The sequence below is a fragment of the Anarrhichthys ocellatus genome, unplaced genomic scaffold, assembly GCF_004355925.1.
Source record: "Anarrhichthys ocellatus isolate YVR2014 unplaced genomic scaffold, GSC_Weel_1.0 scaffold3, whole genome shotgun sequence".
Taxonomy (NCBI): domain Eukaryota; kingdom Metazoa; phylum Chordata; class Actinopteri; order Perciformes; family Anarhichadidae; genus Anarrhichthys; species Anarrhichthys ocellatus.
The window spans coordinates 3,457,544-3,485,508 of NW_022280033.1; the positions used below are offsets into that span (position 1 = coordinate 3,457,544).

The 27,965-nt window shown below is 42.3% G+C and overlaps 1 protein-coding gene across 2 annotated transcripts in view; it reads right to left on the bottom strand.

The window, feature by feature from the left end:
- Positions 1 to 27,965, bottom strand: part of sptbn1 (spectrin, beta, non-erythrocytic 1) — a 95,085-nt gene that overhangs the window by 45,837 nt on the left and 21,283 nt on the right. The window contains exon 2 of one of the 2 annotated variants that reach the window (XM_031878587.1): positions 19,486 to 19,816. In XM_031878587.1, the coding sequence (XP_031734447.1) occupies positions 19,486 to 19,639 (154 nt within the window). In that variant the 5' untranslated portion in view covers positions 19,640 to 19,816. Of the gene's footprint in view, positions 1 to 10,384; positions 19,447 to 19,485; positions 19,817 to 27,965 lie in introns of those variants that run through there. The other variant, XM_031878578.1, reaches the window with a different exon arrangement.

Sequence of the window (27,965 nt, forward strand, 5' to 3'; positions counted from 1 at the left end):
CACACACACACACACACACACACACACACACACACACACACACACACTTTAAACCCCAGAGGTACAAGAGGAGGAAAGAAAGACTAAAAGGAGGACATGAAAGACGAGGAGGAAGAGGTGGGTGAGAAGCTGGTTGTCATGAACAGAGAAGTATTTTTTGTAAGACTCTTAAACATAAAGGACAGAAAAATGAAATAACTGATCTACATGTAAACCACTGTCGGCGAATCACTGCGAATGGTGGACGTGAACATAATTTAACCCGCTCTAGAAATGTAAAAATCAAACCACCTGATGACGAGTCAAACAGAAACAGGTTGAGCACACATTCCCTCTTCATTTGTTGTGATTGTTTTGGTTCAAAGCATTTAAATAATGTGATTAATGTTTAGTTTAGAATAGTTTTAAAAGAAATGTTCAAGCATACCATTTATATTATTTAAAGTAGAAGTGTGCTTCTGATAATAATTCAGGATTACTATACTGGAAGTAACGCGTTCAGTGCTTTTGTCGTTTATGAGACGACTAGTGCAGAAATAAGTTTTGTTTTGTTTCATTAAACAACATCATTGAAGCTCTTTCCTCTTAGAGACACTTCACCTCGGTTCATCCCGGGATCAGCGGTGACATAAAGGTTAGGTGGAGTTAGATTAAAACACTGCCGAGTTGCCTTTGAGCAAACTGGGCAGCTTCCAGGTGTGAATGTGTCCGGGAGCAGAAGAAGAGAGGGCGGATCTCTGGCGGTGGCACGTTTTAAACGCCCACACGTCATCCTTTGGTCGAGAACAGACACCGGTCTCAGAGTCAACATTAATTATCTGCAGCTGACGTAATCCGTCTCCAGATGTGTTTGTCATTTAGAATGAAGCGTCAGTCAGCGCCGCCTAAAAAATGAGAAGTCTACTTCCTGAAGGTTTTCATATCGTCATTGAAAAATGAAAAACATTTGAAAAGAGATTAATTGGCATCCGAGCTAAGCTAAACCGGGTCAAAGGTGAATCCAAAACACACACACAAGTGAGACCTCGACGCAGAATCACCCTTTAACACAAGAAAGTGTCAGAGTGAGAAGAGAGAAGGAGCCAAGACTGTAGTGTAGTGTGTGTTAGACAGAGTGAACACATCAAACATCTGTTTCCACTAACAGGCAGAGAAGGTCTCTCTCTCTCTCTCTCACACACACACACACACACACACACACACACACACACACACACACACACACGGCTCTGTTCAGTCTCCCATGTCTTTGGTGCGTTTCCAAATCCAACACAGTTCTGGGCCATGCACAGTGGATCGCATGACATTGGCCAAACACAAACACACACACACACACACAGATCATATAACCTTATCAAAATACACACTTCCAGCTTTGCAATTCCAGGATTCTTGCATTCCTGATCTCCCACATGAGGCGCAGGGAGGCCGCCCAATATTACCCTTTAAAATATATGTGTGTGTTACTTCATATCAGTCGCATACTGTAGTATTTGCTTTATTGTTAACCTTTAATCCTCATTAGGTGAAAGGCAACATTGCTCTCACAGCAATGTTAAAACAGCCGAGTAGATCAATCCAAAATAAAATCAATAACAGTTACGTCTTTTATCAATAAAACAAATTAACTATTTTCTGGCTGCAGATTCGAAAATGTTAACAATTAGCTGCTTTTCTGCTTCATGGGGCATATTCCTGCGTGTTGAAGCTCAGAGGATTTAAACATCAATTTCCAGCACGAAAAAAAAAACAGTTTGAGAAAAAAGGCCGACCTGCAGAATCTCATGTTCAAAGATGCTAAATGAGCGTGAAAGATCAGGAATAAACGAAATGAAGAAAATAAAAGCCGATAAAGAAACATGATGTTTCTCAACATCCTGCAGGAGACCGGCAGGAGACCGGCAGACCCTTTCAACCAATCACAGGACACAATACTGAGCCTGCTGGACTCTCAGCCAATCACACTGACCTCCGGTATTGTCTGAAATATGAGAGCAGAGTGTAAATGAACGGATGTGAATGGGACACACACACACACACACACACACACACACACACAGTGCTGCAGTGTTTCCCCGTGGCAGCAGAGAGTGAGCCAGCATTAGGAACAGAGGACTATTGAGCGCTGCTGAACACACCGACTGATTATCAGACTGCTAAACTGACTGAAGCCATATGTCCCCGTTAACTCAGACATTTTCAGCCTCGACTGTTGTAGAGTTTATTTGGGTCGGGTCCAAGTCAAAACTAGAAGTCAATTAACCCAAATGAAAGTGTTTCAGGTCTCTGAATGCTGATCATTGAAATGACACGTTCATCTCAGAGCTGCTCTAACAATGACTACATTTACATGCACACACTATCCCGCTAGTATTCAGAACAACTCCATTTGATATGGCTCATGCAAACATCATATTCCTTTATGAACAGTAATTCATGACGAACACAAGAGAGCAGAAACACGCAGTTCCCGTTCTTAGTGATATTATTTGACCTTCAGCTTATCTTCAGTTAATGTCACTGAGCAGAAGACACTGACGGGACGGAGCTCGTTTGTGAGTTCATGTTTTCAGGAATCTGCCTCTTGTCACAGCGGCATTAATCTGGGTTTTTGCAAGCCAGAGAGAGAAACTGAAATCAACGTTACTTGGTACTTAATTCACAGAGGTTCTTTACTTAATCAACTTAACACCATGGTCTCACACACACACACACACACACACACACACACACACACACACACACACGACCTTTTCAGGTTGCAGATGCATCACTTGGAAACATTCAAACCTCGTTTTGGACTTTGAATGTGGTTAGCTCGAGTTCAACTTTGTGGCAGTTTGACTGCACTAACACGTCAATCTAACTAGCTTATATTTGTTTACTTTGACAAAGTTGCATCATTAAAAGTATGCAGAATTAGCTATTAGCAGCTCCTGTTTGCTGTGTACCCATTAATGAACAGACAATAAGTGAATTATCTTATACTGAAGAAAACTTAAAAGAAGCTCCTCAGGCAAGTTCTCAAGGTGCGTCTTTTTCAGAATTCTAATCAGATGTATGGAAACAAAAAGCACGACTTCACTAAGCGCCACAGTCCATGTTGACGTCCTTGAGGAAACGATACAAAAAAAGCCCAACAAGCAGCCGCAGCAACACGTTACACTTTAAAACATCCTTCAAGGAAACGCAGCCGAGCCCGTTTCACATTTACCACCCTGCTGCAGGTCAATCACATCGAGACGAGCGATAAGATCTCCGTCTCTGACACGAACACGCATACTTTCTTAAACCTATCACGCAGTTGTCACGCCTGCTGAGGGCAAAGCTTTTTGGATCCACCTCGCTGAGGAAACACACCACTCAACGGTTCCGGGAAGTTTTAGTTAATTTAATCTGAAATGTTTGTGGCCTGCTGCTCTCGTCACACACTGACAGTTTAATAAAGACTCCATGCCCTGCTTCTTCCTCCTTCCTCTGCATTTCCCTTCATGCTGCTGCTTTTTTTACTCATTAACAAACAAACAGGCTTTTCAGTATCACTGCCGCTTCACAGAGCTCTCTACTGTCAGCCAGGAAACAAAATGGTGTCCATATAAATCAACTCTTCTTCATTACAGTGGTCATGTTAACTTCAGTCACTGCTGGATGACGGAAACTCCTCATCGCTGAGAAAAGAAACTCGCTGTGTGTGTGTGTGTGTGTGTGTGTCACTCTAATGCTAATGAAACAGCATCAGAGTGCCATCGACATCCATCATTATGTAATAACTTTCCTCCAGTAATCTATTAGCCGACTGAATCGAAAACATCTGAATCCTGAGCTTCCTGTCGGGATAACTCATCGTTATTAATGCATTCTCTTTTTGCGTGTTTAAAGCTTCTAAACATTTTGGCTATTATGATAAAATATTTGGCATTACTAACTTGTCTCTTGCAGAAAAACACTTTTTAAAGGATCATATAAATGTTTTAGACTGAATACAGGTTAAATACAGATGTGTGCTGATGTGTAAACACCTGAGCAGGGACATAATGTATATTTCCCAAATTTGACCAGCATCTCTCCAGCTGTTGAGGTGAGAGTCCAGAAGGTGGAAACCAGCTGCTAAACTAAAACTACCCATTCAGCAGCCTCCGCTTTCAGTTCATTTCTACGACAAATAAATAACGAATCACAATAAATAGAAATAAAGAAATGCTTGTAAATACTGGTTGGTTGAGGAAAAATGTACAAGGTCATTTTGTCCCTCATTTTACTGAGCTTTGTAAATACATTTGCACATCATGCATCATTGTGATAGTTTGGGTCTGAATCGTGTGGCTTTACGGCGGTTGAGACAAAACCAGAGAGAAACTGATTAAAAGCGTCCAAACTAGTTAGAAACTGATGTGATCTCAGTCGTTTGTGGTTTCAGTGAACTTCTCCTTTTTTTATGAAAATAAAGTTCATCCTGTGCAGCTGATAACCTGAACACACACACGCATGTTTTCAGTTTATTTATAGATTTTTACTTTATGATGGTTTTCCCTCTCTGTGCTCAGATATGCCCCGCCCACCTCTCTGCTGTTGTGAGCACGCTCAGTCGAGCGTTCCTATCAAAGAGTCCTTTCATGCTGCAAATCTGCGTGTGGACCAAGACATGATCACACACACAGAGTGGTTTCCCTGTCCTTCCTCAGACTGTCACACACTCAAACACTTACTCATGTCACCTTCGGCCCGGACACTCAACAACACCCTTCGTTGTCCCTCACCCTCCGTGTGTAACTGGTACCGCTCACTCCACCTCAGGTGAAGGTTTCTGAATCGTTTTCCTTGTTGTCAACATTTTAGGAATTACCATTGAGGTAAAGCCAAGAATTTCACCAAGACGACATAACATGAGACAATGAGACGTGTTGGACTCATTTCACAACAAGGACAGGGACAGTATAACTTTCACATCACTTTTCCCTTATTCCTGGAAAACCAGGAGTGAACTGTAATCAATGACTATATTTATTTAAATCGGAGGCTATATATTTAAATGTTTTTTAAGATAAACAAATAAAGTGAATTCTTGACTTGAAGTGATGAGGTAACGCAGGTTGACTTTTATGATCAATCTGCTTTTTAACAGCATCACCACTTAACATTGATCAGACCTTTCTCGCCGTCTCAACTCTACATTATCTTCATTTATCACTTTCAAGGGTTGAATAACAGAAGCTTCAATTCCGCTAATGATCGTTATATCGTACGGAAATGAATGGAAACCAATGGCTGTCTGGAACAAGAGGATCAATGCATGCATTTGAAAATAGTCTGCAAAAATTATGCTTGATTTCAGAAATATGATAAAACTGCAGCAATTATATTCCTGAAATAAGATCGACATTAAATAAATGTGTTCAACTGTATCTTATACATGTTACTGGGTTAAGGGATGGGTGAGGCATCTACACACAAGGTGTATATACTGTATATTTGTTACATCTTTGTCTATAATGTGTGTGTTGCTTGTGTTACATTAGAATTCATTGACAAATACTATTTTGTTAAAGCTGGTATGTTCCTCCAAATGCTCACTACATTTAAAAACAGACACCATCGCTGAAATGCAAATTTTTTTGTCATTTGTGTGAAGAGTGCATCACCAGATTATGTCAGAAGCTGCTGAGTGGAGACTCGTTGACTCCTCCTGGTCGAGGAGGAGTGAAGCGTGTCTCATCCCGCCTTTGTGTGACTTTTATCAGGACGAGACGGCTGAAGCTTCCGTTTAATTCCACTAAGAGGATGGAGGGAGGGAAGAGGATGGAGGGAGGGAAGAGGATGGATGGAGGGAAGAGGATGGATGGAGGGAAGAGGATGGATGGAGGGAAGAGGGGGAGGGAAGAGGAGAAAGGAGGGAGAGGGGGATGATCGGGGCAATGACAGACGCTCTGCAGAAGCTCATGAAACATTGATGAGGTAGAGGAGGAGAAGAAAGAGGAGAAGAGGAAAGAAGACTCAGGATGAAGGAGTGGATGAACACCTTTTAGACAGACAGACAAAAACAACCTGGGAGGACGATGTGGTTTGGACAATTTTTGTGCCTTCTGGACCATTTGAGACAAACCCCTCCCCTCTGTTAATCTTCACCCCCACCTCTCACACACGCACAGCTCAGGGGCATCCAAACCACCAAGATGTCCGCTGATTGGCTAACTCGGGACAACACAGGAAAAGAGGGGGATGATGAGAGCAGAGGAGCAGAGAGGGATGATGTTATTGTTTTGTAAGCATGGCTGTGTGTTCGCTGTGTGTGCGTGTTCTGACATGAAAGCTAGTGTGTTTTAATCATAAATTAATTCATGATTTATTGCTGTTTAACAGTCTTTTCTGTCATCATCCATAACTCAAATGTGTTTGTCAGCGTGTAGCCACGCCCAACTCAAATAAAAAAAACAAAGGATTGGAAGCGGCTATCGATGGGAAATAAATTATTTTTATCGTTTCTGCTGCCGTCAAATGTTTGTTTACATGGATGAAAATTTGTGAAAGCAGACTGATATTTTTAGGAACAAAATGTTGGTTTTTCATCCTCTAATCCTCTAATATTCAGTCCAGACACAACAGCAATGAGTTCCGACCACCAAATATGACACAACCAAAACTACATCACACTTCAGACAACAGGTGACAGAGAAGCTGTAGCTCCCAACACTCCATCACTGTTCTCCTGACTCGTTCAGCTCACATCAGTCAGCATCTAACAGACTCCGCATAAAAACCTCCCATGAGTCAGTTCAGAAGGCAGTTTGATGACTTCTTTCCCTCCATGATTGCTTGACTTCTTTCGGGGGACGTTCGCTCAATACTCGGCCTAACGAGGAGGAAGTGCCGCTCCTTCAGTCTCCTCACTCTCACATCTGGAGCTCTTTGCAGTGCAATAATCACCCACTGCTCCTATATTCATCACCCCGCTGGGATTTAAACCAGCAGTCTTTTAGGATACGAACCGCTGCTCTGAACCACAGACGGACAACCCCCGAATTTATATCCACTCAAACACGTCGCAACGGCCCTCATAAAAACCAACTCCCAGACCCGTCATCTGTCTGAGGGCCATCTAATCTGAGAAGTTAAAGAGTCTCAAGGGACAATTAGGGTTTCACAAAGACCAGGGCGGGTTTCTTGTCTTTAAAGGTTCCCTGTACGACATACAGAGCATAACATTTGACTTCTAAACTGATAATTAGACACGAGCACTGAGCACTGAGTTGCTCGCTATATGTGTGGTAGAGAGTAACAGAGAAAGGGGAAGAGAAGGTAGAAGGTGGACTATTGCACACAATGTTTCAATAAATTAATAATATATAGAATATGGTCCTGGTCCTCCAAAGTGGTCACTTTTGGTGCTTGAACAATAATTAAATGAATAATATATATTATATAATATATAACACAATACACCTACTGAAGCTGAAGAGCGCCTTCTGAAAGCTGGAAGACTTCTGACAACTTCATGAAACTCTATATTCACTAAAAGTCTATCCAAAGTCTCTTAAATATCAAGTATTCTGTAAAGCGGCTGCCTGCTTCTCTGGCGCTCCACTTCGTTTACCAACGTTAGTCTCGGCATAAGTGGTACAAAGTACTTTACCTTCACCTTGCAAAGATGATTATAAGGTTAATAAATCCACAAAGTGCCTAAACACTGCCTTCATTAAAGATTAACTCTAGAGAACGTAAACGTGTGCGAGCTGCACACCGACCGGGTGCTGCACTGCATCCTTGTAACTTAGTTTTGCAGAAATAATTTGATCAAACAGACAAATTGATTTTTGGATTCTGTGAATTGATTCAGACTCGTAGGACAAAAACCGTTTTTCATGTGAATTGATTTTTCTCCAACGCTTTTCATCGAACGTTTGTTTTTTCCTCCTTCACAGAGAACCACAGCTGTTGCCAGTTTGGATTCATACGGGACAATAGTAGTGACAAGCTTCCACAGCAGACACAAGGTGTCAAAACAGCCATCAAAATCCCTCTACATGCTCAATTTACTCAAAAAAATGTTTTTGCCAAAATCTGGCTGAATGCACTGCTTCCATTTTTTAAGCGGTTCACTGTGCAAGCTTTGACCTGAAGCTACATGAGGACATATTTTTGGGGATTTGGAACATGTGATGGACAGAAGTGCATTATAATGTGGAAGAAGAAGCAAAAACAAACTTGAAGGTCCTCTTCACTCCCTCCTGAAGTCCGGCTTTGTACCACTGCACCAACAACAAATAAATCCACCCACATCTCAGCACTAAAACTTTATGATCCTGAACAGATAACACAATAACCCACCCTTCTCCAAACACACAAACTCAAAGTAAAAACTGTTGATAAGACCTTCGACGACACCGTGCAATGCTTCTATGAACATCTGACAACGTGCCGTTCGGCTCAGAAAGATCTGTTCACCTGAAGGACCTCGAGGTGCAAATTGGTTCCTATTGGATCGTAGAACGAAAACAAGTGTTTCCTGTTTCAGAACACCAGAGGCCTTCACGAGCAGGAAGATCTTCAGGGGACACCGACACGCTGACTCATCTTCTCTTTTTAAAATCAAAACATCGACTCAAAGCCACATTGCGTTTCCTGAATCTAACAGTTCTTAGCTTGCAGCCCCACAAACCTGCAGAAACCACCTCCACCTGGCCTCCAGCCAGCAGGCTACTTTTAGATACGAGGGACCTCAGGGGACACTGAAGGTTTCTGGGCATCAGCATGATGATGAGGCTGCGATCAGTAAACCGGCTCCATTAGCCTTCAGCTAAATTCAGACTGCCGATAGTTCTACACTCAAGTGCTTCTCCGAAGAGACGGTTTTGGTATTAAAAACCTTCCATTGATGAGGACGTCCATTGATGAGCTTTTGATAGCTTCTTGTGGGGTGTGAGCTGTAGAATACTTCTTTGTTCTGAAGGTTATTGGCCAAAAGCAGATGAGTTGGGACATTGTGTTTCTACTGTATGAATATTAGTTGCACAAAAGGGAAAGAAAAGAGATGAACTTCAGTTTGAAGCTGTGAAGCTGTCAGTTCGTAGACGCTCTTATCAGGGCGCTTTACCTTAAGAGTTGTGTTTGCATGAATTAGATGAGGAAGTAGTTTGCACACTTTAATGCAAGTTGAAGAGTAAACACTAGACCATCTTGGATTAGGTGCAAGGTCCAGACGATATTGATCGAAATAAAATGATGTGCACTTGTGTAAACCAGTGTCTTTATTTATTCCTAAAGCCAGCCAGCAGCAACAGAGAGCAGTATCCGATCCCTGCGCTGAAGGATTACCATATTGTATGTGGAGGTCCTCATGCTCATAAAACCTGGGCTCAGGGGTCTGAAGATAAAGATACTGTACGGATCGTAGGGAGGCCTAGGATAAAGTTTTGATTTAAGGATATTGTACATAAACTTGTTGGTTGTGTGAATGTTTTTATATATTTTTTTTAAATGAATGCAGTCAGAAAAGCATGGTTGTGAATCATTGTCCAGAAATGAATAACGCATTCCCCGTTAATAAAATATGACAAATGACTAAACTACTTGGACATTTCTCAGCCGACACCCAGTTGATTATACGACTGACTGAGAGCATTACTGGCTGGAGGCTCGCTGGTCACATCACAACCATCTGAAAGAATCTGGGTGTGAGAGCTGACTGTCTTTCAGCGGCCCCTTGCCCCTCCAGCAAGGCACTAAATACCCAGCAGTCCCAATGCTGATCAGCATTATCAGTGTGACTGTGTGAATGAGAGGCAGGGTGGGGCTCTGATACAGAGAGTTTGCTGACATAAGATTCATCCACACAAAGTATTGCACCGCAATGAGTTAACATGATGAACTTGGGACTATCACATTTCAGCTTGTGCGTTAAATGAAACTTTAAAAAAACCTAACTGCAGTCACAAGTACATTTTCTTAGTTTCTTTCCATCTTTTAAAACATTGCATTCACCTTCGTTACGTTTGTGATTGTTAACGACATCAAGAGTAGATATAATCTAAGTGTATTCAGACTTCTTTTCATCTGTGCGAGTTGTTTATGTTTCTCGTGAAGTTAACTTCCAGCTTTGCTGTGTTTGCACCTTTTAAACTTCATGGATTACTTTGTAAAACATCCTAAAAAGCTGCGGTTGCTCTCATCTGGTGTGTTGACTCTAAACCTCCAGAAGTCTTTTCTTTTCGAGGAATTCAAGCTGTTTCTACTGTTTCACTGAAGTCACTGTCTGGATGAGACCGGCAACTAAGTGCTTCCAAGTGTGAAAATCCAAAGATATGTCGCAGGTCGATTTCACTGAGCTCTCCCTTCACACGATCCTTCTCGGGACATTTCGACAGAATTCCGAGTTGAGTGCCCATCTTACCTTGAAGCTGTTTAAACCTCCCCTCCAGCTGGTTGTAGTTGAAGGCAGCCTGGCCGGTGAACCCGGGGCTGGGCCCCCTGACGGGGCTGAGGCTGGGGCTCGTCCCCCGGCCCGGGCTGGTGTCATGAGATGGGCCGGGGCCACCCGACAACGGGCCGCCGTAGTCCAGAGTCGGGGAGAGGGGGCCGGGGAGACCGCTGGTGGTGCTCTGAAGCTCCATGAGGAAACTCCAGAGCGAACAGTGGAAGATTTAAAAGAAACGAGTCCACAAAGGCATCGAGGAGAAACTCAGAGAAAAATCAGAGTTTCCAAAGTGGTTGAAAGAGTTTCCAGATGAACCGAGTTGTCTTCAAGTGAGGAAATCAAGAGTTTGAGCTTTTTCGCAGTGTGAAGAGCTTGAGTTTCAACAAGATTAGGTTGTGTCCGGGACAATAAACTCTACAGCAGTGTAAAGCTTCAGTTGAGTTGAGTCCGGTTTAAAGAGTGCACAACAAGTTTCCACTTGAATAAATGAGCTTGTAAGTGAATAAAGTAATCTCAAATAGTTCAGACCTGAGCTTCAGCCACACAACAGCTTGTAATATTGTCAAAAATAATTCCAGATTTGGCTGTAGTCTCAACAGAGACAGGAAGACTTCCTATCCTTCTCTCCCTAAACGCTTCCAAGACAGCAGGACTGAGCGATGGAGGGCAAGCGACATAGGAGACCAACTGCAGAGTCCCCCTCTCTCTCTCTCTCTCTCTTTCAATGTTTCACCAGTGTGGCAGCAGAGATCGCTGGCTCAGCAGACGCACCGCGGTGGCAGCACCATGCTTCTGTTTTCTCCCCATCCATCCATCTGTCACTGTCTTCAGATATCACACCTTCCCTTCTTTCAGGAATCCACCCATCCTCCGTTCAGTCAAACACACACACGCGCTCCGTCTGAAGACCCAGCACAATGAGGAGGTGGAGCAGACAGCGCTGCAGTGAGAGGAAGCAGAGGGGAGAGATGGAGGGAGGTGGAGAATGAAAGCGTGGGTTTGTCCTCCTGCGTGCAGCAGCAGTAGCAGCAGCGGCGGCTCTCAGACACTGAAAACACCTTTGAGACAGAGGGAGAGTCGAGGGGGGAGGGGCCACCAACTCCTCCCAGCGGCCAATCGCAGCCCTCGCTTTTGGCAGTGATGTAATCGACTAGTTAGCATAAGGGGCAAAGTGGGAGGAGGGCGAGAGAGAAAGACAAACAGAAAGAACGAGAGAGAGAGAGAGTTTCTGTTCATACTCAAGATTAAATTAGACAGAAAAGTAATATTCCTGTTAAAAAGCAGTTCTGTTCATCTGTTCTGTTCTTTTACTTTAAAGCAAGAGAAAGCTAACTTATATTACCATAAATGTACAGGGATCAAATACAGCTTTAATACAAAGTATGTTGTTCAACTTCTGGGTTTGTGAAAGTCTCAAATCTGAAAAATCATATTTCTTAAATAATTGCTTCAACGTGACTGGAAACCGCCGCAAAACTACAAAAACCCAAATAAATAAGGCATCAATACAATGAGGATCAGGTTTAATTTACCATTAAAGCTGTTTTTAGAAACCTACACATAAACCTGCATATTTTATTTTACTGTACATACACACGCTAAAAACATAACTGCGTGTGATGTCAGTGTGCCGAAGTTATCTACAGGCCCGTCAAACAACTCCTGTCGTCTTGTATGTGAATATCTTCGAGATGCCCGAGTGAGAGAAATGTAGCTTCTTGGGTGGAAAACAGACTGAGAGACAATTCACAGAGAAACCATGAAAACACACACACACACACACACGTGAAAATTCTTCAATTCACTGTGGTAATACTGCTTCATTAGGCCAATAAAGTCAATAAGTAAAACTGTGTGTGCAGAGAGGATGAGTTGTACCAAGGAACAGGAAGAAGTGTGTGTGTGTGTGTGTGTGTGTGTGTGTGCATCGCTCAAACACACAGACATCCAAACATCCTGAGCTCTAATATTAGAGCCATGTTGTTCCTGTCTGAGCCCCGCAAGCACTTCCTGTTTGATCCTGCCGTCCGTCCGTCCGTCCGTCCATCCACACACACACCTGCAGCTTCAACCTGCAGGAAAAACACTGCAGGTTTGGGATGAAGGAGGAGTCTCAGGAAGAGTGAGGGCATTACGGAGAAACCTGAGCAGAGAAGAATCAGCTCCACTTCCTGTGTGAACCGACGGGACGCACAAGCAACAAGCAAGGGGGGGAGAGTTCAGAGGTCACGACACAAAGACAATACATGGAACAAATAATCATGTGACCCTGAAATAACTGCAGAGGACAGAAAAGAAACAAGAAAATTCTTGAGGAAATGAAACACATGCAGATGATTTCCTGCAAAGAATCTTTGAATGATTCAGAATCGTCTTCGTCCAGTGACGAGACAGAAGACTTGTTTCTTATATCTTAGTCACGCTTTCACGAGCGTGACACATTTACAAACATTTCAAGCAGGTAGCGGTGGTGAGGAGCTTAAAGGTTTTTCGAGATGAGACAGTGAAGCTTTTGTTCACCGAATAAAAGTCAACGGTCTTCACTGTGACTCACAGACCTTTGACCTGCTGATTCAAAAAACAAAAAAAACAAAAAAAAAAAAAACCGCCAACTCCAACCAGAGTTTACTTCACTTTTACTCACTGAAGTCGATCATTCACGGACAAAACTAGAGCAAAGGTCACACAGTCAACCAGCAGAAACGCTTCCTCTCACTCGCTTTAATGAAGCGACTCACTTTTAAGACTGAGCATCAAACCTCTGTGTGTGTTTTAGTGCTGAAAGTTGGCAGCAAATGTTTGGTCAGACTCATTCTGACATTCTTTGATTGAACGGTTTTTGATACGTTTACTATTTTATTCTAGTTCTTGTAACAACATTCAACGGGTCAGAAACAGTAAAGAGAAGAAACTCTGATCTCACTTTTAAAAAGCTGAACATTTGAGGAGATGCTGGTTAACTTTGAGTTATGACAAATAAATCATGACCTCAATGTCCACTTACTAGCTTTTTACCGGCTTTCAACCACATCCCCCGGCTTCTTTGGTAAATAAACGTTGCTCGGGTGTCATCACATGACCTCAGTACATAACTTCATTCATGTTCTTTGGTCGTCTACGTCGGCCATCACACCTGAGCGAGTTCCTTTTGAGGAAGAAGGCCGTGGGACATGGTTGAAAGTTACAGAATAAGCGAGTAAGTGAACCTTGAGTTTCATATCTGAAATATTTATTTTATAAGGTGGCAATTATGTTATTTATATTTTTATGTGAAGCTTGTTCTTTTTAAATTGTGTGCCCACATGTTTCACTTATATTTTCTGAAAAGGTTCATTTGTGTGTTTCTTTACTTTTGTTTTTTTGTGGACGTTTCCTGCTCAACAAAATATCTTAAGACTGATTCAATCTTATATAAACAGCAGCACTAGAGGGAACTTCGGGTCAGGCCGAGGTTACCAACGGACATGTAAACGGCATCCTGGTCTGTTAAACATGAAAAGTAGAACCAGCTTCAGCTCTCAGATCACCGGCATTACAAACAGACATCAGTGCAGAAGTCAAGGGTCAGAGGTCGTGGCAAACGGACAACAGATGGACCAAATATTTCTGCAGCTGAAACAGTCAGAGCCGTTCTTTATGTTCTGTTGGTAATCTGTACATGACAACACGTTGTGTCCTCCGCCTGCATGCCGCGTTTCCTCCCGTCATCTGGCTTCCTCGTGGCTCGGCCCCTGAGGGCGGCCCCCGCCAACGAACCAAACGGACCATTCATCCAGCAGGAGCAGAGTCAGACCGCAATGCTCACAGAGGACGCCCCGGGGAACCAAGCGCTTCCTTAAACAATGCTGCTGCTAAAATACATAACTCCTACTTTAAGTCATTCGGTGATGAGACGCTACAGAGTTGCTGCTGCTGGTGCATTCAGGGTTCAAACTTGTGTCGCTGCAGTGGGGAATTTTGCACCGGCACGCCGCCTCACCCTCCTGACCACACAAAGACATTCCTGTGAGGTCAGAGCACCAGCAAACAACAACAGGGCCAACGGCGGCCATGTTGGCGGCGAGTCTGGTGATGAGCAGCGTTTTTTGTTTAAATGCATCTGATCTGAAACTTGTACTTTGCCTCCTGTAGCTGTGAATACTTCTGTCTCATTACACTCAGTAGTTACTATTTATGTTAGAGTTCATCTATATATTGTTTCTTTCTTTTTTCGTGGTTCATTTTGTGTAATGTAGCGGCTCATGATGTAATTAATATTCCCGTACGAAGAGAAGATACAGAAGTTTTGAGCTCCTTTACTTTCACTGATATTTTTTACACACATTCACCAACAAACACCAACATTCCCAGCATTCCACCATCTGGTCCTCTGAACAGGAAGTGGGACACATACACTCCTGTGTGTGTGTGTGTGTGTGTGTGTGTGTGTGTGTGTGTGTGTGTGTGTGTGTGTGTGTTGCTCTCTGTGGGGATCCTGGACTGTTCCTGGTTCTAATTATTGAGCGGCTGAATGAGTCCTCTGCTTCAGCAGATCAATACACTCCATTTATAAACACTCACCAGTATCACGTATGTGTTAACGTTCCATTTACGTCCTACCAACTAAAAATTGAGCCAATAAACTGCCTTTAACTCAGAGCTTTGGTTCAGATTTTACTTCCAAAGTGTTTTTTTCTATGGAAATTACTTGCAAAGGGTAAATATTGTTATATTATATTGATATTCAATATTGATTAATTCTAAACGGCAATCAATTTAGTCTTGTAATGGAAATGTCCATTACAAGTTCCCACAGAATAAGATGACGTGTTTTGTCTTCTCAACTACAGAGACTACAACAGCTGGACTCTGTAGTGTATATATTGTACAAGAATATTACCAGAAATGTAAAAATGGCAGTTTGTGTTTTTAGTTAAAGTTACATGAACTGGAACTATTTCTGAGCATGAGAGCGATATCGATCTCAGAAAAACAGCAAATAAGCATTTTTCTCAAAACGCTGAACTACACCTCTAACAGCCGGCTCTCTAATCTCTGCATGCAAACTTCCAGAGCATGCTTACTTATACATATGTACGATCTGTAGTTATCGGTAGTTGCAGCTCTACTTTCTACAAAAAAAACAAAAAGCTCGGTCGGTGTCGAGCATGTATTGAGGTTCGATAGTCCTCCTGAGAGACAAGCGTCTCCTCTCCTTCAACAGAAGGTATTCTGAGCTACCAGAAATACTTCAGGGCCACCGCCAAGGTCCCGACAGGTCGACACACATTTAATTAGTTTCACTTAAAGATAAATGTGTTTTCTGTCAATGTTTCATTCAAATGTCTGAATATCTTTAAGAACTAAAAGTGAATTGCTCTTTGAAAGGCTGCACTTGCATTATTATATTATCATTACGTCTGTGGCATAAAATTAGTTATTGCGACGTTTGTAGGCGTGTTTAAGTGAGATCCTGAGTGGAATTAAGACTAAAGGAATCTAACTTTACATAAATAGAACACGGGAGAAATGAACATACAGACAACATATTAAAAGCATCTACTGTATGAGCTACGGCAGTTCTATTTGTCATAAAGTCAATATACCAAACACACACACACGCATAGACTTACAAACCCACCCACACTGAACAAACACACACTCCTGTCTCTGCCTTTACTGTAAGTAGATATGCCTGCATTTCCATGGTGACGGCGGTTTTGTGTTTCCAAGGATATCATATGGAGGCCACACACACACACACACACACACACACACACACACACAGTTTTAAGACGTTGCTGCTGAAGGTTTGAATAAAACACACTCCGATCACTTCAGTGTCAGAGCTGCAAGGAAACTCCGATCACAGTGATGGAAAAAGAAACGCAGCTCATCCTCACGTTGGAGGAGCTGGAAGCAGATCAAGTTTGACATTTCATCGCTAATTAAACAAATCATTTTTTGTAGATTTGACTATTTTCTACACAAAACAGAGTTTATAAAGATTATTCTGTATTCCTCCAAAGACACCAAAGTGTTACGACAAACAATATACTACAGGTACTAATGTCATTACTACAAATACTAATGAAACTACTTCAGATTCTCCTTTTACTACTACCAACAATACCTACTGATACCACTTCAACTACTGCTAATAAAAGTCCTGATTTTAGGTATGCAAACTCCTTCACTGCGGCATCTGGTACAACTATTTGAACTAAATACTGCTAAAATACAAGTTTGGTAATCTGGTATTCAGCTCCAACAGCAGAAACAAAGACACTACATGTAATCAAAAGGAAGGAAGGACACATACACGCACACTCAGCCTGTATCAAATACAGCACTAATTCAATGTCATCACCCCACACATCCTCCAGTCTGCTGAACTCAGCACCAAGAGGAAGAGGCTTTAAACGGGACGAGGAGGAGAAGAAAGGCACAAACCGGACATTCAGACTACGTTTAGAAAACACATCACATCCTTTGGGTGTTTAGTTGAGGGAGCCAGTGTGGGGCTAACTTCCGGGTTGGCCTCTAAAAATGCGTTATCCCTGCAGCGCTCTATTGAGAGCTGTTTCTAAAGAAACTAGGACTTAAATGATAAAACATACGATTTCATTTATTAATACCTCAAAGGAAGTCAACAAAACCTGAACATTATAGGAATAATAAAAGGCTTTATGGTAGAGAAGTTGTATTGGATTGCATTCGATTGTACAAGTATCCCTAATAAAGTGGACACTGCCATTAGTTATATATTCATGTTAAATTGCATATTAATAATAATTTCTCATATCTATCTTTGGTATGTTTATTTTTTAGATTGAGTCTTAAATGTAGCTACACAATTCATTTTTGTGTGCAGTGACATAGCTTAAACACTTCCATACTCTTAATTAAAAAATTAAGTGGCATTTTATTTTCACATAAATTATGTTTATTATGTCAACTCTGGACGAAGCACTTTATGGTTTAGTGAAGTATTTTAACACTATTGATAACTTCTCAGCAGCCATTAAGAAACACAAGCTCCACCCCCATACCTTTAAAAGCACGCACACACACACACACACACACACACACACACACACCATCAGCACTCTCCTGCATAGTTAACACCGTGTGAATTATTTAGTGTAGTGGGACACTACAGAAGCAGTCAGCCATCAGGATAAAAACAGCAGGCGGAGAGAGTAATAGAGTTACAGTAACTAACACACACATCACTAAAGCATGTGAGCAACAATAATAACTCATCATACATCTTTTAAGGTCCACCTTGTTGAAATTAGAATATTGGCCTAATTAAAGACAGGGTTCCCGCCAGCCTATTGTAAGCCCGCCGGCTCCGCTAGCTCCTTTAAGGAACACCTCAGTGCGTAGGTCGTATATGCAACATTGGGGAGTGTCTGAGTGCGGATGTGGTGAGTATAAAGTCATCACTGTGAACGTATAAGAGCGCAGTGTTTGTGCAGTTTATATGTCGATGAAGACCCAAGCCAACTTCATGTGTCTTGTTTGACACCTGAAAGACACTTTCTCACCCGAAAACTCGTGAAATACCGACGCTCCGTTGGTGGCCCTGAGCTTCAGACTGACGCTCTAGGTCCCCCTCTAGCGTCAGTTCCCACACGTTAAATGCATAATTGTGTCTTTTCAAAATAAACTCCCGTCTTCACAGGAAGTCAGGTTCAGGCAACAAAACCACATAGTTAGGTTTAGGAAAAAGATTGTGGTGAACTTGACTACTGACTATGATACGTTTCAGTCATAGAAATTAATATATGCGTTTGTGTTAAGTTAAATGTTCGGTGAAATCTTATTGTTGTAACTAAACTGTTGAAATGCAGAAGTTCTTCTTCTTCTGGTGTTTTTGTCAGTGATCTAACAGCTTCATGTGCATCACCACCTTCTTCTGGACCGGAGGAGGCGTGACTGATTTAAATGTAACCCAGAAAACAAAGACGCGCTGTAAACACATTTGTGATCTCACTAACAGAGAGGCATGTGACTGAGTGTGACTAAAAGTGTATTAAAATCGCATCTGGATTTCCTCTGGGTACGAGACAGTTGAACTGGCAAGTGTTATAAAAGGCCAGATGTTAGACTCGTTAATGAGCCTCGTTAACTCCTGATTATTAACAGGTGTGTTGGCGGAGGAGGTCCTGCAGAGTGATGAAGCAGAGAGCCAGCAGTCTGAGTTCCTGCAACATCGGTGTGAGTCGAGTCACCAACTGTTCTACATCAGACTACGTGGGGCCCAAACATATCATTTCACCACCACAAAAGGAAAGTTTCTGTTTTCATCCTCCATCATACTGCTGATTTTCATGTTTCAGTTTGTGTTCTGAGAAGGTTCATTGTTCTCCGTGTTGACACAAACTCTGCAAACTTATGAAACCAGAGAGAGACTCCCGCTGAGCAGCTTAAACACACACAGGACGAAGCCAAGACTAAAAGATACGAGTTCTCAACGGACAACAACAGCCCCGGTCAGATGCAACACCGAGTTCTGTTCTTCCAACGTGGTTCAACTAATCCAGCGTTATGATGTTAGCCGGATAAACTGATCCGGTTAACTCGCATCCAGCTTTTTTGAACTCAAAATAAAGGAAATGTGAGCACAGCTTCTGCTTAAAGCTGAGGAAAATCGACAAAAAAATCTCACACACTCACTCACTCACTCACACACACACTCACACACTCACACACACACACACACACACACACACACACACACACACACGGTAAAGAAAGGTGTCATCTACAAACAACTTTATGTTTGGAGGTTTGCCATTAAAAGTTTTGGTTTTGTTCGAGCCAACTGAGAATAAACCTAAACTTTACATGTTGGGCTTTGAGGACTTACTGCTTTCTGCTGAGCTACAGATACCTTTTAATGCTAGATTTAAAGAAATGAAACATCCAGGCTTCTGTCAAATCAATAATCAAATCAAGTAATTTCACCCAGGACGACAACCTGAATCAGCTCGGCCTTTCTGAAGCTCAGAAGAATCCCTGCCAGCTGTTAAAGACCAGGACCGAAACGCCACCAAACATTCATCCACTCGTCCGTCGGTTCCTCCTACCTGCCAGGGCTTTGATGCGTGAGCGCTCGAACAGGCGAGCCGAGCTGTTCTCGTTGTCCCAGTCGTCGGCGTCCCAGCGGTTGTTGACGCCTTCGGTGCTGAACTGCTGCTGCTGGATCTCCATGTGGTCGAACTCCGCCGCTACAGACGTCATCTTGACCTGGCCGTGACTCCGCCCCCACCGCCGTTGCCACCTCCAAGTCCTTCCACCTGCCGCCTGACGCCTTTAGCGACGGGACCCTCACACACACGCCCTCACACTCACACACACACACACACACTCTCTCTCTCTCAGACCGGCTCTGGCGGGCCTGAGAAACTCGTTCAAAACCTGCAGAGATCAAAACAGAGACACAAAGAGAGGCTGAGTTAGTGGAAGTTGACTGTAGGTCCCACATGATGTATGATTTCATACAAATACAGAGTGTGAATCAATACATTATTAATAGCTTAGACAGCAAAGTCTGAAGAAGAGTCGTCTAAACACAGAATACAGAACACAAACTGACCTCAGCTTTACATTTTCAGCATGGAACACTGACTTCTTTGATGTTTTCTTTTGCTAATATTGGTTCTAAGTTATCAACCCTTTTATAACGCTCCTTTGTGATTAAAAAGCAACTTCACGTTACGTTTCACCTTAAACACGCCGCCTTCACATATTCTCTCTTGTGGCCCGTCTACACCTGATGCAGTTTTCAGTCATCGGTGTCAGTTTTAAATCAATACTTCCGTCCATGTAATACCAGGAAGAACTGAACAGCACTCTCCATAATGCTGACAGTGGACTTCAGTGTTTTAATGCGTTCACAAGCTGGATCGGAGAGAACGTGATGTGGCCTCGTGCTTCCGGGACGAGACGCCGCTACAGGATCTTCAACGGATGTTGAACACAATAGAATGAAGACAGTCAGTGTCTGTTTCCCTCGATTAGTTTAAAGCTTATATGAACACAGATCCAACTCACATCATACATGAGAAGTTTGTATTTCTCAATGTCTACATTTTTTTCCCCAATATAATGACAGATAATGGGGATAAGTCTGTTCTGGTTATGACACTGATTTAATGTGAAGCATCTCAAAATATCTGCAGCAGATCTATTATTCTCTTGCTACAATAATTTACGTAACTTATTATCAGACGCTGAAAGCTGTAATGTCAGTTCATTGAGAGAAAGTGATTCAGAAACAGTAAACTTTACTGTTAAAGTGATTGAAACTATGACAACATGAAATGTATCAGAGAGCAGCAGCCCGCCCTGATGGATTTGAATGTCATGTGACCACCACTCTGCTCTGTGATTGGCTGCAGCCTCTTACTGATCTGCAGTAAGTGAGTTTATCTGAAAACTGAGAGAATGGCGCCTCCCTCTGGTCACAACACGTTACTACAAGATCTGAGAAACGCACACACGGCTCAGAGCTGTGACGGACGCACCTTACACACAAGTTCTACCTTAAGAGATCTATTAGAAAGGCAATTAAAATATTTTAATAAGCAGTAAACAGCTGAGTAGTTCATGATCACGTTTATGTCCAAAGGTAAAATTGTGCATGATGGGAGCACATCATCAGATTCCCCAGATCCTTCATAATGATTATTAATTAATGAATACTGTACACTCATTAAACACTGTGAATGAGAGTCTGGTGTATAATTGCACAGTGTATTAAATGATGCCGTCACAGTGGGAGGGGACAGCAGGTGAAGCGTGACCTGATGTGGAAACAGAGTTGGAGTTAAAAGGGTTTTCTGATGCAGAGGTTCCTGCTGCTTCGTCCACACGCTGAAAGACGAAGACAGCAAGGACAAAAAAGACTCAATCTATTTTAAATTGTGTATAGAACAGACTATCCATTATGCATTATTGCCTATGTGTAAGAAATGTGCTTCATCAACAAACGTAATTCTTAAAAACTGCTTTTTAAACTGTAGACGGTGCGTTTGCTGTCGCTCAACAAGTCCGAACGAACAGAGCAGGTAAACCGAGAGCAGCGAGTCAGCAGCAGCGACTCAGCGTTGGGAGTCTGTTTGGATCCTGCAGTCAGCAAACGGCACCATGACTCGGCACAAAAACACCAGAAAGACAGACAGACAGACAGAGAGAGAGAGAGACAGAAGACATCTTGAGGCAGAGATGTGACCTTCTCTATGTTGACGTGGTCTTACAGTTCACAGCACAACGTGACTTACACACACACACAACCAAAACACTCTAGAAAAAGGGTCTAAAAAGCTGATGTCAAATTAAAAACGCATCAAAATTCAACATGTTTCTCACCACAAATATTACATACTGCTATTCCAACCTCCCGTTAACAGACTACAATTATCTGCATTTATCCTCACAGCTGATAGTCCTTGAAACACAATCAGTTACATAAAAGAATAACTTAAGATGAGGATCTGTCCTTATTAAAGCTGCAACAATTAGTCAATGAAAGAAAATGTATCAAACGGGAAGAGTTGCTGCTTTTTCTTCACATTAAAGTAAGATTAATATCTGTGTTTTGGTGCATATTTGAAGACATCACTTTGGGCAACTAGGATGGATTTATTTTTGATCTCCGTTCTTTTTTTATAGAGCAAACGATTGATTTATAGACAAAGTAATGAGCAGACTAATCTAATGTGAAAATGACAGGTAGTTGCAGAATTATTGATTGTTTTATGTGAAAAACAAATATTGTGGTCCAGATTAGCTGCTGCTGCTCCAACTCCCTCCTCCAAGTCATCCATTCTAAACAGCAATGAGTACAAACTCTGCGTTTCTATTCTGCATCATCGTGTCAGGGTGTGTTCTCTGGCTCGCCCACTGACGTTTCACTCACACTGTGTGTGTGTGTGTGGGGGTGTGTGTGTGTGTGTGTTCATTAGGAATTTAACGCTGCAGGTGAAAACACACCCGACAGTATTTAAGTAGTTATTGACGAATAGACGTCTAATATTCGCTCTACAGTCTCTACTGACTCCTAACTCAGTCACATCTTAACACACGGACATGATGCACATTTTTCAGATTCAGTGTGATTTACATCACGAAAAAACGTTCATAAATCCACTTAAAAAGCATTAAGAAAAACTTCAAAACTTGCCTGAGAATCATCATGTTTTCTTCAGTATCCAAGTTATCTGTACAGCCATGAGAACACTGTAAACACGAACTGCTAATAGCTTTTTTTGGCAGTTTTAAAGCCAAAATGTAAACAAATATAAGCTAAAAAACAGGGCTAACTCAGCGACTCCAACATTACAATATGAACTGCTTGTGTTGACATCACTATAACTCAGAATGTCTCATCAACATGTTTCTTATATTCCAGGAACAACTAAACTCCATTCATATACAGATGTTTGCCCTGTGTTGGCAACATGTGGCCATGTTGGTAAACCTCCTGTTGCTCGAATGATTGCTGCAGCACAGTTAAAGTCTGCAGTCGCCACACAGACCGATGCAAGACGCTCGACCTGAAAGCATGATGTCATTTAAAGACAGGACGAAGGGCGAGAGAGCATGCAGAGAGATGTGACGGGGGGGAGAGAGCGAGAGAGAGGAGCAAATGACTGGTTACTGTGTCTGTGTGGTGAAGCCAGAAGAACTGTGACTCCTCAGGAGGAGTATTTATAGCAACAATGGAGAGACAAGTCAGGAGAGACAGTAATGACACTGGTTGAAAACAGGAAGGATGGAAATAGAGAGAGAGAGAGACGACAGGATGATAGATGGAGACAACAGTGTCATTCAGAACTGTTTAAATATATTGTTCTTTAAATGTCACTTAAAGATTGTTAATCATGATATCAGACGACAGTGAAAGGAATCGTTAGGTGCAGATATTAAATATTCAATGTTCAATGTTTTGAGGACTGAAATGTTCACCATACATATCTAACTTCTGAGCATCTTTTCACCATCACATGGAGGTCTTCTCTCTCGCTCGCCCACGTCCTCCTCCCACCTCTCTCACCTCCCAGCATCCTCCACTACAATTAACTCGTATTAAAACTCTCCCTCCCTCTCTGCTGCCGTCAAGTGCAGCATCTCTCCCCGTCTGAGTGGTCCAACAATTGTCAAGATGATAATGTGAAGCTCTCCCTCACCTGTGTTGTTTTTACTTGATGCTCTCCAGATAAGCCACTACATACACAACGCAGTTCATTACGATGCCATTATAACAATAGTATTTTAAAACACGTCTTCTTACAAAAGCAGCTTTTAGACGATAGCAGAAATCATTAGCTAAAGCTAACTAGCGCAAGATAATGCTAAAAGGGAAATAAAGAAGCAGTGTTTATTACATTGTAGAGATAGTTAGTCCTAATATTAAAGTGCAGTATTATCTATAAAACATGACCAGTGGACGCTTATATAAAAATCAAACTGTGGTTCGGTTGAAGCTGCTGCAGCGTAGACTTCTCTCTCACAAATATTTCATTATTATCTGCAGTGAATTATGTTTCCAGCTTTTCTCCACAATGAGAGACGGACATAATCCAGTCAAAACCACGCATCCCCATGGTTACCGCTGTCCCGGCTCGCATTGTGTCGCCGCCCACTCTTCAATCCGCCGACAGCGGCACAAAAGACTCTCGGCTGGAGCTTCAGGAGGAAGAGAAGAACTTAAAGCGACACCGAAGCCGGGTTAAAGAGACGGTTCACACCGAAGAGTGGAAGACGTTTTCCTTCACTGTACAATCAGTTCTGTTGGTGGACATAAATCAGCTGTTTGTGGTTAAAATCAATAGAAATGACACCGCGCTGTCAGCCTGCACATCAATCAGTCCTTCTGCTGAAACTTCTTCATGCTACTCAAGCAAAATCTTGTTTTTATGAATATTAAAAATATATAAAAAAGTAAAAAACAACAACTTTCTTCTATTCACACATTGTTCTTCGAGTTATTAGCATAAACAAGTGAGTATTGAAGTGCTTTTTACTTTAGCAATGTTTAAATATTAAGTATAAATTACTAAATGACCTGGGAAAAGTATATATTTTAAAGCAGTAGAAGTATAAATACCTGTCTAAAAATACTCATGCATTGAACATTTTACTGAAATTAAAGTAAAAGACTAGAGTTTAGCTTTGAATCTTTTGTTTTGGGGAGTTCCATGTTTAAAGCAGATGAAGAAGGAAAAGAATCAAATATAAAAGAAGAAAATCAATATTCTCTGAGCTTCTTTATGCTGAATGTAGTAAATGTAACTGATAACTTCAGTGGGTACCTTTCACACCTGTCTGGTTCAGATGGGTCTGCAGGTGTCAGTTATTTTGGTTGAGCTCTTCAGGGAACTTAGATAAACACACTTGGTTCAGTAATCTGCTTCATCATCTACTGTAAATAACCGGATTGTGATCTTTTCGGAGGATGCTTTGGGTCCACGTCACGCTGAAAGTCACCACCTCAGCCATCCAATGAGGAGCTGGCATTGAGCACATGTGACCTCACGCCTACGGCTCTGGGCTCCTTTGAGAACATGAAGCGAACCACAAATAAAAGCCGACAGCGTACCAAATTAACCAAACCACAGCTGTGAAAACAACAATATTCTCTGTAATCAGAAACTAAACGGAGTGTCTCAACAACAACAACATGAGAATACTGCAGATAAAGATTCAAGTATTGTTCACCATGGCAACAACCGAAAACCCTGCAGAGTCTCGAGCAGCGTTCAAGCTCCCACGCAGGACGAGCTGCCTGCACACTGCTGCAGATCTCACCCTGAGCCCCCCACACACACACACACACACACACACTTCATTTAACATTGTAAACATTTACAGTTTACGGGCTCAATCGCTAGTTGCAGGTCTTGTTCAATATAGCATGATGTTCATTTAGTAAATTATGGTCCATTTAGAGTCAGGTAGACATTAAAGCAGGGTATGTTTCAGGGCGGGGCTACCTTGTGACTGACAGGTCGTTACAACAGTGTTGTCCGGTCTAACTTTAACCCTTTAACGGTGTGTTTTCAGGTCATCACGGTTACTTATAACATTTTGGTCGCCTAAATATGTCTTATTCAGCGTTCAGTTGTACTTAGCTTCACCCTCTCGTGTTACTTCTGGTTGCAAAAAACAAGATGGTGACAAATCTGTAGTCCACAAACCAACGGTTGATGTCACGATTACTACGTCCACTTCCTGTATACAGTCTATGCTCAGGGACTTTAAAGAGAGCCAACAGAAAGAGGTCCTCTTGGTGACCTGGTGGTCTGAGATGCTCAATACTAAGAAGTCCCTTTCTTTATTGCATACTCTCCCCCCATATCAAACATACTGTCTATTACAGTGGAAGCCTCTTATAGTGACCACGTCTGTCTGGGTCTAATTGATCTCGAGAAGTGTTTGATTACTGAACAGATTTCTTTTTTTCCTCATGCAGATTACCATCTATTGACATTTGTATATTTATTTAATGAATGTAAAGTAGTGAAACAAACAGCTCAGCTAGTTACTGAGTTTTGTAAACTGTTTCAGAATAAAGTACAGCTCGAGTCTTCCCATGTTTGGGGTCACCAACCGGCTCATCTGCTGCAGTGACATCAGATTTCAACCTTCTATACAACACAGTTCTGTCCAAGGTCTCTTCAACCCTCACTTTAGTGTTCTTTATAGAAAACACACCCACACACACGTATAAATGTATATAGGCCATGTGAGTGTGTGTTGGACGAGGAAGTCATCCATCACAGCCTCCTCCCTGCAGCCTTATGTAGGCCACACAGAGCCATGTAGGGCAGCGGCAGTTATCTGACCCGACACCATCAAACTCAAACAGCAAACACAGCGGCTCAACGTCGACCGGCTGCAGCTCAGAACGCCGCCGTCCACCGCCGCCAGCAAAGTCTCAGCACAGGAGAGGAGCGAGGAAGCAGCAGAACAGATGCCGGATCCGTCCCTGCTGTCGCAGTGCAGATGTCTGCTATCAACTCACGTTCACGTTATCATAAAAACAGCTCTCTTGTGATTTCACTTGCAACAGTACATTCATCTTCAATATGTTCTGATCTGATCTTCTATTCCGTTTCCTGATTTAATTTGTCTCAAGCACTGAAAACATGAGTGTCCTGTGTTCCTTGTGAGGGTGGGTTGTGTGCATCCTCATAAAGGTAACGCTACATGTCCAGGATATGGAATCAAACCCATGACCAGCAGGAGCAAAACATCAGGATGTGACCCTGAATAAACCAAAACAACAAACCTTGCAGGAGAACAGTGCACCATACTGAGATACTACAGCTTATACAAGAAGCAGAAACTTAACACCCAGTCCAACAATTCCCTTCACTAAAACCTATTTACAAAGAGTGGTCGGCCCCGCCGACATCTGAGCCAATCAGATCCGTCCACTGTCATCATCACATACCAGTGATGTCATGTTAGCCACGGTGAGGCAGGCTAATAATGCGTTAGCAGCACATGATAGCAAGGTGACATAAACCACTAACTACACCGTGTCACGCTCTTTTCTTTTTGTCATCGAGGTTTCAAACACGGGCTCAGAGGCACATCAGCAGAACGAAAGACACCTTTAATTTCAGTACTCAAGTACCCTTTGACCACTAGAGACCTTTTGAGATTAAACAAACTTCAGCCGGAGCGGCAGGTTTCTGAGTCGACTCCCTTCCGGTCGAATCCCCCCGACAGCGATTGTTAAAATGACGGAGCACAGACAGAGACGTGTTATTATCTTCCGGAGTCGGCTTCGTTATGAGAAAGACAAACTGACACATGAACATCTGTGAGCGACTCACAAAGAGACAATAGAGTCGAGAGTTCACGCTCTTCCTGTGTAATTACAGCAGATTTCAATTTTTAAACATCTCAGCCGACGCCTCTTTGCTTCCCGATCGACTCCAGCGACTCACACAGACCTCTGCTGTTCATATTCAAACCCGTTACAGCAGGAAAGTAGAACTCCGGAGCACATTGAACTCCTGATCCGTCTCTCAAAGAGTCCCCGTGAAGATGAAACATCCCCCCGGCAGATCTTCTCCGACAGCGTTAGAAGGTCTGCAGGACAGTCGGCATCGCTTCATTCGGTTATCTGAGAAGGTTAACTGCTAATGCGTTTAGCGGTTGCCATGGCTACGGAGATAAATCAATGGGCCAAAAAGACACAAATGCACACAAAGCGCTGCAGATGATGTCTTCACTCATCTTTTAAAACACCAGGAAACACATTACAAACTTCACTCGTCTCCCGAGGGCGTCGGCCTTAAAATTCTGAAAATACACAAATGACTATCTTGTTTTTTCTACCAACATCTTCTCTAAATCAGTTTGTGGTTACAGCGGTAATTATCTGTAATCAAGCTGTTGAACCAGTAAAATGGTAAATAAATGGAATAATCTTTTAAATGATCTAATAAAAAGACAGCATCCACTGTTTACTGTTGCAGTTTGATATTAATATCAAGCTCTCCAAACTGTTTTTAGATATCGTTTGTTTTACACAGCAGCAGATGCTCCA